General features: G+C 42.3%; 2 protein-coding genes and 1 long non-coding RNA gene across 3 annotated transcripts in view; 1 reads left to right on the top strand and 2 right to left on the bottom strand.

Annotated features, from left to right (window-relative positions):
- Positions 1-1739: 1739 nt before the first annotated feature.
- fbxw5 (F-box and WD repeat domain containing 5) lies at positions 1740-10622 on the bottom strand. Its single transcript, XM_017407971.3, has 9 exons — positions 10492-10622; positions 9127-9322; positions 8889-9046; positions 7617-7800; positions 6983-7467; positions 6709-6892; positions 6482-6629; positions 5568-5780; positions 1740-4868 (listed from the first exon to the last, which is right to left on the bottom strand). Exons 2-9 carry the CDS (start codon positions 9311-9313, stop codon positions 4592-4594), a joined length of 1836 nt encoding a protein of 611 aa, XP_017263460.1. The 5' UTR covers positions 9314-9322; positions 10492-10622; the 3' UTR covers positions 1740-4591.
- A 1276-nt stretch (positions 10623-11898) lies between these two features.
- LOC108230971 lies at positions 11899-12711 on the top strand. The gene is made up of 3 exons (XR_001808394.3): positions 11899-12059; positions 12272-12355; positions 12433-12711. It is a non-coding gene; the product is annotated as an uncharacterized LOC108230971 (long non-coding RNA).
- Positions 12712-14178: 1467 nt separating this feature from the next.
- Positions 14179-14794, bottom strand: part of LOC108230931 (PR domain zinc finger protein 12) — a 3966-nt gene continuing 3350 nt past the window's right edge. Inside the window, exon 5 of the mRNA XM_017407565.3 lies at positions 14179-14794. This exon is cut by the window's right edge and continues 457 nt beyond it. Coding sequence (XP_017263054.1) covers positions 14719-14794 — 76 coding nt within the window. The 3' untranslated portion in view covers positions 14179-14718.

Genomic DNA, 14794 nt, shown 5'->3' with positions numbered 1-14794 from the left:
CAGCAGTCTTCCCCATGATTGTGTAGCCTATAGAACTAGACTGAAAGACCATTTAAAGGCCTTTGCAGGTGGTTTGAGTTAATTAGCTGATTAGAGTGTGGTACCAGGTGCCATCAATTTTGAACCTTTTCACAAGATTCTAATTTTCTGATATCATGAATTTGAGATTTTCATTTGTTGTCATTTGTAATCATCAAAATTAAATGAAATAAACATTTGAAATATATGAGGTGGTATGTAATGTATGAATATAATATACAAGTTTCACTTTTTAAATGGAATTACTGAAATCAATCTACTTTTTCATGACATCCTAATTTTATGACCAGCACCTGTACAGTTGTTACTGAAACCTTAAATACCATGGTGATGTTCAGTCTTTGAGTTCCTATTATTTAAAATCTCGTTCTTTTACTGACTGTGGTGACTTTTAAACTTTATGTAACATTTACGAAATTCAGTTCATAAATCATTGTTGCTTTGAAACCAATTTAAAAGGCACTTTTTGAATGTTCCAGGCATGTTTTTCTTACTGACCTTTGGAGTTTTCATTTTGAATGGACGATCAGCTGAAGGAAAAGAAACACTTAACCAGTGGATCATATGATAATCACTTGGTTAACGATGACTCAAACCGAGTTTGTTTACATCTTATTAACTCGAGATAAAAGGGTTTGGTGCAGATGAAAGTCATCCTGAGAACCGCTGCTGCAGCAGTTCTCAGCCACTTGTGACTTTGTTATCGTTCAGTAACTGAGAGCGCGTCGTCTGCGCAGGAACACCTTCAAGCGGGGGAACACCACATGGCTGCATCAGCATCAGATCATCTTCGAGTTGAACGTGGCGTTCTGTCGCTTTATGGTTGCAGACAATGCACGGTGCGAGGGCGGGCGGCGGTGGGGAACTCCCTACTGTGACACAGAAAGAGGTTGGGTTTATTGGAACAAGGGCTGTAAATTTAATACACTGACTTTTATCATGTGTGATCGTATGGATTACATCAAGAAAAGGCCAGAATTTACATATTTAATTTCTCTCTTAGTGACAGCCATGATGGGTTTTCTTCACTCGCCACATCTGAGGGCTGGCAGCTTTTCACCAGATGTGGGAACGACCGTAAAAAAACATTCAAAAAGTAAAATGTTTCTATTACATATTAGTAATTCAACTGATCTGGATTACAGTCCAGCTTTTGGGGATCCCTGACCTGTTAGATAAGAATTTCCTGTTTATTTCATGTAATTAAAAAAATGGAAATCTGAGCATGATATCCTGACATCTCAATCTAGGTTGTTTCTTGTCTCTAAGACAAACTTCCAGTCCTTTGCCTGCTCAAAACTACCCATACAGCATTTTCAAAGCAAACCCTGACACTTGTAAGCAGTTTTTTCATGATCCGATCAGCCGAGGAGGTGACAGAGTTCATCCGCAGACAAAGGTCACTTTTTGGAGGTTTCAGTTGGTTTTGTTTATCGGTGACTAATTAAAGACTCCTCTTAGACCTTATATGTAAACCATTTCTATCCAGGAACGAATATATTTAAAGTTCTGGGTGAAAGTGTTCCCCACAGTTAAAAGCTTTCTGTCTCGTCTCACATCCTTTTTGAGTTGCAGCTCCTGCTTTGCGACCATTTTTGGACTTTTCGCCTCCCAGGCCCCGCAGCACGTTCATCACCCTCCGATCGCGGTGACTAATCATGACGCAGCTGCTGCAAGGAGACGCAGACACATCACTCACATCCTCTGCATGAATTTTATTTATTTTGTGGTTGTAACTGCAAGTGCAGACAGTTATAGATCGTGGTCATGGGGCGGGTGGAAACATGTCATCGCCTCATGATGCAGAGTTAAAACAGGCCACCGGGGTTAATGGAAAAAATCCCCCTCACTCATCTTAAGATGCTTGTCCTGACAAACCACACTGAAGTCTGTGTTTTGCACTAGTAGAAGGAACACTTTTCAAAATAAAAGCATAAAAGGGACGACAGAAGTGCAACGATATATGTCTACGATTTCAGAAAGTTTGTTAAAATCAGAGCGATTTTAACATCTGCTTTAAAGACGTACAACTTTTACTTTTCCCCTTCAGATAGCTTGACTTGCAAACCTTTTCCTGACTGAATGCGAATACAGATACTTTTTAGCCTCTACTGTATTTAAATTAAATTGTTCTATTATTAATGACCCAAAATTTGGCTCTGGGTGAAAAAAGAAAAGTTGGACCTGCGTCGCCAAAAAATAGGTTCAACTGTAGTTAACAGATAGCATTGAGGCAATGACCTTTTTTAAAGAGGAGCCTGACTGCAAAAACGCTGAGCACAAAAACTGATTTCCACATTAAAAGCCGAAGCAAACTGTGAAGCACGGCGGAGGAGCTATTATAGTTTGGTGTTAGGTGTTTGAGGAGGACATCGGGCTCCCAGGAGCTGGACCAACCAAGCCACCAAGGACTGGCTCAAAAACAAGTAATTCATTAGGACTGTTGAGGACATTCAAGACCCTGAAACATTTTGCAATTTCCACTGAAAGAGACATGAGAGCAGTGGACAGTGATGCACAAAATGTCCTCCGTTTTCTGAATTTATGTTATTAACACTGACAGCAGTTCTGCACGCAAGAACTGTTCCTAAATGGGTCGAGTCTTCATGCACTCCGACGTAAAAATATCTTTTCCTGGAAAGCTTGAAAAATATCCACGGACGTCTGTTTTTAGAACTGACCACAGGAGCTGAAGAACAGCGGAGCCACGCTTCGCTGGAGCTGATCAAATATAAATAGCTCTGATGCGGTTACTTAAAAAAAAAAACCTAAAACTTTTGGTTTCAGTGTTGAACGTGTTCAGCCTGACATGGCACTACTAAGATGTATCTCGTTGACTTTCTTCTCTCCCCTCGCCCCAAAAAGGCAAAAGACTATCTGAGACGTCTGGCTTTGTGAGACATGCTTTTTATTAAAGGGGAGTTTTAAATAAAACAGCAGGAAACATGATTGGAAAGACAAGGGGGGTGGGGACGGAGAGAAAAGGTAAAAGACTCGAGGACGGGGTTCCTGATTTGTTCCGCTCATCTGAAACAAACCGTTTGGTGGCAGCTTCCGACGGGGAGTCGTGTTTCCTAAAAAACGTGAGGGCGTAAAAATAAGCAAAAAGAGTTTTAAAAAAATCACGCGGCCCACATGGAAACGTCAGTAACTTTTAGGTAAAACACCCGAGGCCTGCGCAGGGGAATCAGAAACTACTGAACATCGCTCCGTAAAGTTCAGCTTTTATTTCTAAAGAGGGAACTGAAAGTGAGACTTCAAACCCATGAGAGCAGAGGACAATGGACGGCATGACGAAATTTCAACAAAACGGGGGGACATTTGCTCGACCTAAGGTGTCCATAAAATTTCAAACGCTTCCATCTTTATTGCTCACAAGTAAACCTTCCGGTGCAAATTTTGCGACGGCGTCAAAACAACGTTAAAGCTAAACGCTCGTTCAAATAAAACAACCTCGGGCTTAAGAAATTCAATTTGTGCTGCATTAAAAATAACGCTCCCATCTTTAATAATATGTCGGAACCATCACAGGTTTGTAAAGTAACCTTACAATGTCCAGTTTGAACGTTTATAAAGAGAAATCAGCCTCTGAACAACATCTGGGGACGAAGATCTCTCTGGGATGATCTTATATTCTATGATCTGAATAATAAACAATAAACTAAAACGACCTTCTGGCGTGTTTGAGGACAAACGTTCCTCCTGAAGTGCGACCGAATGAAAAAGATGCTGATAGTAAACGAAGAGGGTTTTTTTAAAAAATAAATGTTAACATTATAGATCCGATAACGACTCGCACTCAACACTTCCTACGAGCCGCGCCTGTGCCACTTCTCCACAAACCTTTTATATTAAATCGCCTTTATAATTCTACACGTAACACAACATGAACAACAAGGGGCCGTTTTATCTCCTACATGAATAAAACCAGGGAAATCTACTATAAATACAGCTTTGTCTATTTCCCTTTAGCTTTTTTCTTCTTTTTTTTTTAACTGTTTTCATAAAGCTCTGAAGACACACTTGATGAAGATTTTAGATTGACGACACAAATTAGAGTTTTATACGAATAAGAAAATTAAATCAGTCACTGTACTTGACCCCCTCCCCGAGGCGAAGAAGGACATGCAACCCCCGAGCAGAAGGCGCCATCTCTGAAAGTACTCTGACACACATTTACATCTCGGGTCCAGGAGTCCAGAATCAGCTCTGTTCGTTAAAAAAAAAAAAAAAAAGACAAATGTCTCCAGGGGAACCCTTTAGACGACATTCAGCTCTACTGTCTTTACATGAGATAATTCTTGTGGGTCTTTCTGTTCAACAGCTGTAGTGTTCGCTGTCGGTTCTCCTCTCTGTTGGTGCAACGTCGCCCCCTTGTGTTCGAGTCACCACTGCCGGCCGACATCCCCGATCTCCGCTTCAGGTCGTGGCACGGCGAGCGGGCTCGAAGCAAAGACACGAAGCGCACACTGCATGACGCGTGGAGTGTGTATATGTTCATACCGCCAAAGAAGAAAGGGATCAGACTTTTCCCTCCCAGCCTTTTCGCCGTTCAGTTCACGCCGCCGGCTAACGTGGAGTTCTTGCTGCGCAGCAGCCAGGAGGTCAGGAGGCTGCGGGGCCTCAGCTGGCGGCTGGAGGCCTGCGCCAGGCGGACCATGCGCGGCGAGCGCCACACCTTAATGGTTGAGTCGTCGCTGGCAGACAGGAGCAGCTCCTGGTCGGCGGGGCTGAACGCCACCGAGTTCACCACATCGTCATGGGCCAGACGGGCCAGGCAGATGTTGTAGTGACGGTCCCAGATGTAGCCATGCTTGTCCTCTGCTCCACTGCAGGAAGGACATTAAGGGTGAGTCAGGTTTGTATTACTGATAAACGCTTACAGTGAAACGTGTTTGGCTGAGGAAAAGTCAGAAAACACACATAGAAGCGGCACTTCTTTAAGAGAAGTCAGGAAACCTGCTATCTATACGTTAAAAAAGAAAGAAAGAAATTTAGTTCAGACAGTAATGTCAACTAAAATGTTTGAGGCAACACCTTAGAGGCAGCCTGCAGTTAGAAAACGCCGACTTTTGTCCACGTCAGCTTAAACGCTAAACCCTCAGCGCCCGAACAAATTGCGACACTTGAGATGACTGATGGGAGCTTTTTCTAACGAACGTCTAAAGACACCTACATATAACGGTCAGCGGTTTTCCCCCTTCGATAAAAAAGAAAAGCAGTCTCGATTATCAGTAACACCCACAAGATAAATGTCAATCTTTCTGTGGCAGGAAGTGAAAGCCAAGGCTAATTTTGTTTTCTGATTACGATCAGTTTAAAAGTGGAAACCTTTCTGAAAAAGAAAAAAAAAAGTCTGATGACATGCGCGTGTAACGTCTTCAACACGGCGACCGTGAAGACTGAAAGCCCATAAATAAAACTTCTTCTAAATCAAAAATAAATGGCAGCTTCTGCAGCAATCATTTATAAAAAGTGAGCAAATTCACGGCGGATCAGTGGAGCTCCACCTGAGGCCGAACTGTCACCTTGCAACGAAGTCCCTGCTGACGTCGAGGAAGATGAAGAAGCACTCGTCGTTGGGGGTGAAGGCCCGGTGAGCTCGCAGACTTCGCCGCTCCTCCCGTAGAGTCTTCAGGTCGATGACGTGCATGTCGATCTCCTCGGCGATGGGGGGCGGAGACATGGGGTCCGAGATCACGCAGCCTGACGGCCACGCTCGGCTGTTCACGTACAGGTACCTGACCGACGACAGCGGAGCAGCAGAGCTTAGAGCGGCAAATAAACGAAGGACGTTTTTATTTTTATTTTTTTTTAGCTGCGTCACCTTCTGCTCAGGATGAAAGCAGCCGATTCATGAGACGCAGGAATCGGCTCCCGATTAGATACAACAACGAAAATGTACGATACAATTAATAGTTGCTGCTGTAATGGAAAATTTTAATTTTGTTCTTTTCCATAGCAAAATGTATAACAATAATTATGATTCTTGTAATAAAGTTATTCTTCTTCTAACTGTTATTTGTTGTATCAAGGTTTGAAATGCTTTGGTTCTTTGTTCTATGTGGGAACTGAGGAAGGCTCTGGTCCTCCCTTACTCCCTTCTGCACCTGGCCTTGACTGATTTGTTCTCACTCCCTGTATTATCAGATCTTCTTCCTGAGAAACGAAGCTGCTCAGTAACTATGTAAAAGTGTGGCTGAAAAATGATGTGATGAAGCCTCCCTAGAAAAGTGCTTTCTTTCGGGGCTCCTCTCCTGACTGAGTTCAGTGAGTTCGGGTCTCTGAACGCTCTTTTGCCTTCGGAATAAAATTCTTTTTCAAAAACAAAGATCGATCTTTCTCGTGATTCTTTCACACAGACATCTCACTACTTGTTGAATATTTGTTGCCGCTACACAAAACTGTCCATTCAAGTCACCGTGTAGACTTTGACAGTTACCTGTGGTCTGGAGAAAGGCCCATACCAATGATGTGGCCGTGGATATCGATGACATGGTCCAGTGAGTCGAAGAACTCCTCGGAGCTCCGCTCTTCTCCGAGTACAGGGCCAGAAGTGGTCATCTGGTCGGGTTTGATTCGCTTAATGCCTAGAAAAGGAGAGAGGAGGAGATCGGTGCTTATCTCTGTGTTGCTGAGTGTTTAAATGGAGCATTTGGGATCATTTACCGATCTGGTGAGGGGAGTACGTAAGGCTTCCGGTGGTGAAGAGTAAGTAGGTTTTATCCTCGCCCTCCTCGCCCTCAGAGGGCTCGATGAGGTTGGAGTCAGGGGCTTTCGTGTACGCTCGGCCCATCACCTGAGCCACGTGGGTCTCGATCTGCAGCTCCCGGGAGCCCACATTTTTACGACTCTGGAAAAGGAGAAAGTCGAGCACAAAACGACAAGATGACAAATGGGAAGCAAAACTGAACAAAAAGGGCGAGATTATCTCGCCGCTTACATGAAGGACGTGGTCCAGGCCTGAGATGGTGGGCTGAGGGAGGCGCCCAGACGAGAAGCCGTGACCCGTCGCTTCCCTCCGACACGCCTCCCTGGCCTCCTCCTCGTCCTCGTCCTCGCTGCCGGACGTCCCCAGGTCGAACAGGAGGGGCTGGTGCTGCTTCTGCTGCTCCCCTTTCGCCCTCCTCGCCTGAGTCTGGGCCTCGTAGTCCAGCAGCAGGTCCGGGTTGTCGTGGCGGCGACAGTGGGCCACCATCACCGTCCGAATGGTGCTGGCGTTGATGTTCTGGATCTTGAACAGGCGCTTGACCACGTTGACATTCTCCGACTCCACGTCCTGGAAGGCCTTGTTGAGCCAGAGCACAGAGCAGGACGTCATGTTGCCAATCCAGTGCAGGTTCCCGGAGATCAGGTGGGTCTCGTTCAACCAGCAGCCGAACACGTCGTACGGTTTGTTTCGAACCCGCGACAGCAGCGTGTAATTTTCTGTATCAGGGAGTTCAATGGAGGACAGCAGGAACCATCTTTAAAACGTTACAACTGAGAGCTGCAGTTTTTTTTTTGTATTTGTTACAAACATTCGACCCTTTTTTTCCCAAATCAACAGGAAACGACTCATTGCTCCTCGCTCTCACCCATACTAATGACGGCGATTTCCCCCGACGACGAGTGATGCGGGCCCAGGTAGACGCCGGACACGAGCAGCAGGCTGTCGTCGGGGTTGAACTGGGAGAACTGAGTGTAGCCCCAGTTTAACGGGCGCATGCTGGAGCTGTGCACCAGCGAGATGTTTCCATCCGGCCGCTCCGTGTCCCACAGCTGCACAGAAAGGAGCAAATGGAGAATTAATAAACGAGGGGCAACAACACAAGAAATTAATGCTTAGAATCGATTAAAGTGCATCAGATAGACAAATCTAATGACTGAAGGTTTTTCCTTGTGAACTTTGTCGGCATCAATAAATGATAAAAATGCCACGGAATATACAAAAGCTGCACAAGGGGAAGCACAAAACCAGCGATTTGTTACAAAAGCGTCATGCAAAGTTAGATGTTTATTTATTTATGTTGAACACAAACGCTGCTCAACATGTCGTGCCTAGAACACATTTGTCATCTCTTTAGGATGCTTGCTGCAGTGGTTCCCAAAGTTTTCAGCTTTTTTCCACAAAATTAATCTTTGAGCCAAACTACTGCTGGCTGAAGTGAATGTCAACATTAAGCCACTCACCAAAGAGTTTCACCCAACATTAAATGATTTTTATCCATTCATGACTGCTGTTTTTAGTACGGTGGCCCTGAAGTGCAAACCACATCAACAAGTCACTGAACCCAACGACTTCAACCTACAGGAAGACGTAGGTACCTGTGGGGGAACACGAGACGTCACTGATTGGACGACGATACCGTTTGGCTTTTGAACCTGAAGTTTCGTGATTAGTCCCGAGCATATCCAGCGTCACTTCGTATTTTTGTCCTGACTCAAAATGTTCTTGGACAGCAGCAGATAACGCTACGTTTTGGTCACTGGTAACATTTCAAAAACGGGCTGTTGGCAGAATAACTTCCAGACGGCGCCGTCGTCCAAGCAGCGATGTCCCCACTGGTACCTTCCTCTTCCTGGAGGTTAATGTTGGTTGTTGTGTTTAGAGATTTGTTGATGTGGTTTGTACTTCAGGGCCACTGTAGTTAAGGCTTAAAAGTCATTGGTAATAATTCTGACGCAAATCTGATTTCTTGGAGTGTTTCATCCCACAGTGGGGTCCTGACCTCAGCTTTAGGACCCCACTGGTAAGCTGATAAAAGCTATGAAGGGTTCCTTAGTATTATTTTTCGATAAATCGTACTTTTTCTCGAAAGGATAGAAAGACATGGGATCAAACTAGCCTCTGATGTTTGAGGCGTTACCTTGACTGTGCAGTCTTTGGAGCAGGAGGAGAAGCGGTGGCCCCTGTGAGAGAAAGCCAGGTGGAGAACCTGGTCGCTGTGCTCCCTCAGCGTCTGAACCTCCACGCAGGGGATACAGTCAAACAGACGCCTGAACTCCCTGTACCACGACACAGCCGCTGCACACGGGCACAAACGACGACCATCAGCAAGACCTGCCGCTAAATATCTTTAGAAATTTTTTTTTTAAATAACTTACAAGGATGTCGAGGTACGGCGCGCGGGATGCGGTAGTAGCTGTAGAACAGCTCCCTCCACAGGAACTCATCTCTGGAGACGGCCTGCCACTGTCTGCAGGTCAGACCCGCTCTCAGCACGGCGTCGTGGGGCAAACGCAGGAAGATCTCCAGAACCAAGCTGTCCGGCAGAACTGGACCACACTCCATCCTAACATCCTGAGGAGCAAACAAAACAGAACCAGAGCTGAGCAAAATTACACGACAGAACGTCCAGGAGTCCGACAAAGATCTTCATCACAAAGTTGTTCTTTTCAGTAGCCCCGAAAAACAACCTCATCAATTAAAACTTAATTAACCAACCTTTTTATAACTCTTATAGGTGCTGATTTTACACAATAAATCACTCTGACCAAACAAGAATAATTCATCTATGTACGTGAAAAACAAACCACAATTAGCCTCATCTAGACTTATTTCCAACGAGCCACTAAATACGGGCGGATTTATGTCAAAAAAACTCCATTAATTGAATCAAAGTGACAAAAATGATGCAGTATTTTCCATTCTACAGCAAAGCGAATTATTCCTCTGAGGGTAATAGTTCTGGTAGTTTGGAAACCGAGAGCCCACCTGAAGCAACACACCTGTAATTGTGACTTTAATCTAGTTTGACGACTGGAAATTCAGAACAATAAAATGCATATCATGATCAGTAAATTTAAAAGATAAATATTCCATTTTTTGCTGTAGTCATGTTCAGGCTTCTTAGCAGAGGTTTCAGTGTCTTTAACGGTTTAGTTACACAAATTGGGAGGGTTAGATCTTAGTTTATGCCACGGATATATTCTAGAAATGTTATTTATTTAACTACATGTATAAGAGACGGGACTGACAGCGGAGTAAAGCACAAACAGAGCTCCTTTTTAAAAAGAGTTTCTCTTTGTGAAACATTAAAAGAAAAAGGATTTAGTTGTTAAAGAGCGTATCTCTTCAACTAGTGACTCTAAGTGGTGTTTTCTGCTTTGCTAGTCGAGTCAAAATGACCTTAAATTGACATTTTGGTAACTCCCTGAACCAAAAACACTATAAGTTACTGCCAACAGTTCGTGCTAACGATTATCCACAAGATGAACCTTAAATAAAAGCTGGAGAAACGCTCGGGTTTGCCTGTTTGTCAGAAATAACACCCGACTTTGCGGAGAGAGTAAACAGCTCCAAGTTAGCGTCGAGCTGCTAGCTGCTAGCCGAGGTTAGCACTCAACTTTTAGCAGCCGCCATTTGACGCCGACAAGCAGCGGTTTCCCCGAAAAACAGGAGCCGGGTGTGGGACGGGGTCGAGCGGCCTGACTTCGTGCCAAACCTCGCTGACAGAAACAGGGACCCACCTGCTGGATTACAGCCCGGCGAAGAGACGCATCTAACGGGCTGTTAGCTTGAAGCTAGCCGCGGGGGAAATGACAACAATCCAGCAGCGGCCAGGCTCGATTAGCGGAGCACAGAGGCGTCGCTGCGGCCAGGCCCGGTTAATCGATTCCTCCGGGTTTAGTCATTAAACTGTTTTTAAAGCTTATTACCTCACTTTATGTTCACAGATAAAACCCTGTACACAACACAGAGAGACACAAAGGTCTTTTATTCCTTAATTAGTTAAAAGTTAATGCGATGAGCATCTTGAAAGGAGTATCGTATTATAACCACTGAAAATATGTGGAAATAGTAAAGACAAACAAATACATTTATTCAGCAGTTCACGATACTTTATCATTTAAAGCTGATGAGCTAAACTCAGTTTAGGTCTGGTTGAACCCAAATAAGTACATCTAAATAAATTATTAAGGTTAGACATTTGCTCTGCACCCCATTTTCTCTGGGTTTTCCACAGTAATCCATAATGCACATAATTTTGTGCACATAAATCCAATAAACATACATATACAGTCCTTTATTTTTATTCATTTGATTTGTCCAATAATTGAAATAACTGTTAATATTGTAGAAAAATTGAAAACTAAATACACTTTTATGAACAGAAAATAAAGCCTTTTTCAACAACCAGGAAATAAATGTGATTAAGCAGCAAAGAAGACAAACTGAAAACAATTAATTAAATTTAGTAAAAACACATAAAACACCATTTGTCTTGTTAATCTAACGGCATGGCTTCAAAGAACAAAAGGTTCATCTTAATAAACACTAATAAACTTTAGAAAGTACTGTTTAAGATTAGGTTAAAGGTTTAGTTTAGTCGGTTAGTTTGCCTTTGTTAAAAAAAATTCCCAGTCTGCTTGTGGTTGATTTAAAAGTGCAGAAAATCGACAAATGTCAGCAAACATCATGAGGAAATGCTAAATTAACTCTGCTGTGAAGTGATGTGAAAATAACTTTGACAAATAAGAAAAGGCTGATGTCAAGACACGTCATCGTGGCCAGAATTTACTAAAATATATGAGCTGTAGTGGTGATTTCTGGGATCAAATTAAAATGACAGAAGGGTCAAGATGTTCACTTAATGCAGTCATGACAGGGAAATGATTATTAACTACTTGAGAGGTCATTTCTCAAACCAAAGCAGGAAAAAAAAGAGAAAATTAACATTTTTAGATAGAACAATATATAACACCAGTGTGCATTTATTAGGATATTCTTCATATTTGTGTTTGGGGTCATAAAAAATGCATAAATGCTTACAGCACAGCTCCACTGAAACCTGTTCCCACAGCTATGGTAACTTTATACTCCTTGTGCGTGCACGCTTCAGCTCTGTTTACCTCAGCGAGCTGCACCCTGAGGACCAAAAAGACAAAGACTGAAAAGCTGCTTTGTCATCGTCTTCTTGTGTCACAGATAACCACAGAGCAGGCAGACGGCAAAGCTGCACTTTAAGACTGATAAAAATAAAATAAAAAAGGGGAACATTTAAGCTGAGGAGGCATGCTGTGACTGATAATCTCAGGTAAGTTTTAAAGCTTTGTGAGTTACTTTCACCACTTCATTAAGGCTTCTCTGAAACAGGGGGAACATTAACCTTTACCAACCAGTCGCTGTTATTGTTTTTATGCCAAACATTAAAATACGTCAAGAGTTAGTGTGTGAAATGTTGTTAAACCTGATAGGTATGGGGTCTGGTTACCTGTTTTAATCATCGACTAACCTGTTATCCCACAGGACTGCGCCAGGCAGTTAACTGGATGATTTCTTGCTGTGGCCCCTCTGAGAAGGACAGGATGTCTCCAGGCCACCAGTGCAAAGGTGCTCCACATGCACACCTCCACCTTTTCAGGTTTTTGTGAACAACTTCTCATGAATGAGTTGTTCTGTCTGTGCAGGTCAGACAGTGTGCACAGTGTCCTGTGATGCAAAACCATCCAGCCAGTATCCTGCATAATGCTTCCCAAGTCAGATGGACAAGACCTTTCATCGTCTCCATCATGTTAATGCCAGCCTCACCTGAACTCTGCTGTGCTTGTTTCAATGACGACCTGTCTGAAAACTTCTTTTTAGAAAGCTGGGCAGCGTCTGACAGCTGACAAGCTTATATGGTGACAGTAAAACCTGATAATTCAGCATAATAAAACATTAAACTGAATAAAATGCTTCTGATCATCTTTACTGGCTCTGCATGATATGTTTCTGTTCATGTTTTTTTCTGAGTGTTTGGCGCCATCGTGTGGACATAACAAAAACTACAGGGGAAAAAAATCACCCAATTTACTGAAATGTGGCTGAAATAGATAAATTAAAATAAATCATTTAATTTAAATTGCCAAATGTTTTTGGTAGACAAACATTGTTATTAAGTAAATCAAACCATGACAACAATCATTAGAGTAATTTTATGCATTTATTACTACACTTCTCACTCTCTTGTGACAATTATGACAAATATATATATATATATATATATATATATATATATAGTAATCATCTTAAAACTTGGCGTTTTATGACCCTCTACTCCAAAACCACTTTATTGAATTAATCTGTTTTTCTAACTGAATCTTGAGGCATTTTTTCCATTTTATCTCTGGTTTGATGCTACATCCTTATTTCCCCCCAGTTTGTATTAAAACTACATAAATAAACTCGTACTTATACTGCAACGTGTACCTTTAACATCGCCTTAGAGTCATAATCACAGAGTTAGACACATTTTTTTTTGTCTCTAAGCTGTAAAAAAAAAAAACTTTAAAAAATTTTATTGAATTGACTTTGTTTTATAATCACTAAATGACAGTTTATGTGTCAAGTTATGGAGAATAAGATTTATCGACAGGCTTTCTGATATGTTCTCTAACAGATATGTGATGTAGTTCCCAAAGTTAGGGTCTGGACCCCATTTTGGGTCATAAAACACTAAGTTGAGGGTCCTGCGATGATCTGCAGGAATTACACGAAATGTTTTAATTATTCCTGCTAGCATATTTGAACTAAAATGGCTACACAAAAATTAAAAAGCAATAGTAACAAATGAAAAAAGTACAAGAGTTTCAGTTATCGGTGTTTTCATTTTGCTCCTATTATTTTTCTTTGGGTCGTTCAGCCAAGAGTATTTGGGGTTACACGGCTCTTATGTTGTTATTTTTAAGGGTCAAAAGATAAAAGGTTTGGGAACCGCTGGCGTCCAGGTGTTTCAACATTTTTAAAGCAAAGGATACGGCCTTCCAGCTCAGACCAGAGGCCTCCAGCTTTTCATTTTAAATGTCTGTTTTACAATCTTAAAATTAAACATATTCTGCCACTTAGACGTGTCTCACCCCTGGGATTTCCTGCTCCACATGTATATATATTTTATTCATAAAAAAATCAACATGATGAGTTTTTTTATGTCCTTCTTATGTTTTCTGCCAAAACCATCAGATGCAGCAGCCAAATATCAAAAAATGTGTCATGTTTTGTTTTTCTGCAGGCTTTTTCTCTTTTCCACCATCTTGCACGACTTTTGCTGCTTAGTTAGGCCTATATGTTTGTTCAATTGTACTAAAAACAATCCTTGTCTTAATCCCATTTGTAGGTTATGTTCTTCCTCTACTCATTTTTAAAGCTATTTACAGTCATTTAGACCATTTAATCCTGGTTTATCTGCCTCCCCGCTTTGTTCCCTCACTGCTGGAAATCATCACTTTGAGCTGACTTAGTCATGCTGTAATCTCATATCTTTTATTTAGAATAGAAGAATGCACAAATGTATTTACAATCACATGTTGTTGGTTTTTTTTACAATTACACAAATATCCAAAGAATTCAGTCTGTACAAGTATAAAGTGACAATTTGGATGCAGCTGAAACACCGAATGAGTCCACTTATCTTACAGGAATGACTCTCTGCTGAGGGTGAGTGTGAGCTGAAACAAAGATGAGGCAAGATGCTGAAAAAATAAAAAAAAAACATCCTCCCGGTTTTAAACTGAAACGTGAGGAAAAACAAACCGAATGGACGATCAGAAACTGCCCACAGCACACTGACAACTCTGCCATTTAACTAAAAATGAACAAGTTTTTTTTTTTTTTTTTAAAAAAGGCAAAAACTTAAAAAAAAAATCTTTCATTTCCCATCACGCCCGTCTCCCTCCTCTCTACATCTAAAGTGCAACCAGCCCGCCGTGGGTTCGCCATCATAGCACCATGGTGGGGATGTGGTGCACCAGGGGCATCTGGTGCGGGATGGGGGCCATCTGCGGGGGAGGGGGA

The sequence above is a fragment of the Kryptolebias marmoratus genome, linkage group LG14 (assembly GCF_001649575.2).
Source record: "Kryptolebias marmoratus isolate JLee-2015 linkage group LG14, ASM164957v2, whole genome shotgun sequence".
Classification (NCBI taxonomy): domain Eukaryota; kingdom Metazoa; phylum Chordata; class Actinopteri; order Cyprinodontiformes; family Rivulidae; genus Kryptolebias; species Kryptolebias marmoratus.
This window is presented reverse-complemented; position numbering and strand designations above follow the sequence as displayed.

Coding starts and splice junctions, on each gene's coding strand:
- fbxw5 (XM_017407971.3), bottom strand. CDS start 9,313: ATGGAGTGTGGTCCAGTTCTGCCGGACAGCTTGGTTCTGGAGATCTTC. Junction 7,801..8,888: donor CCAAAGACTGCACAGTCAAG/GTAACGCCTCAA, acceptor CTTTCTGTGCAG/CTGTGGGACACGGAGCGGCC. Junction 4,869..5,567: donor AGCAGGGACTTCGTTGCAAG/GTGACAGTTCGG, acceptor TCCTTCCTGCAG/TGGAGCAGAGGACAAGCATG.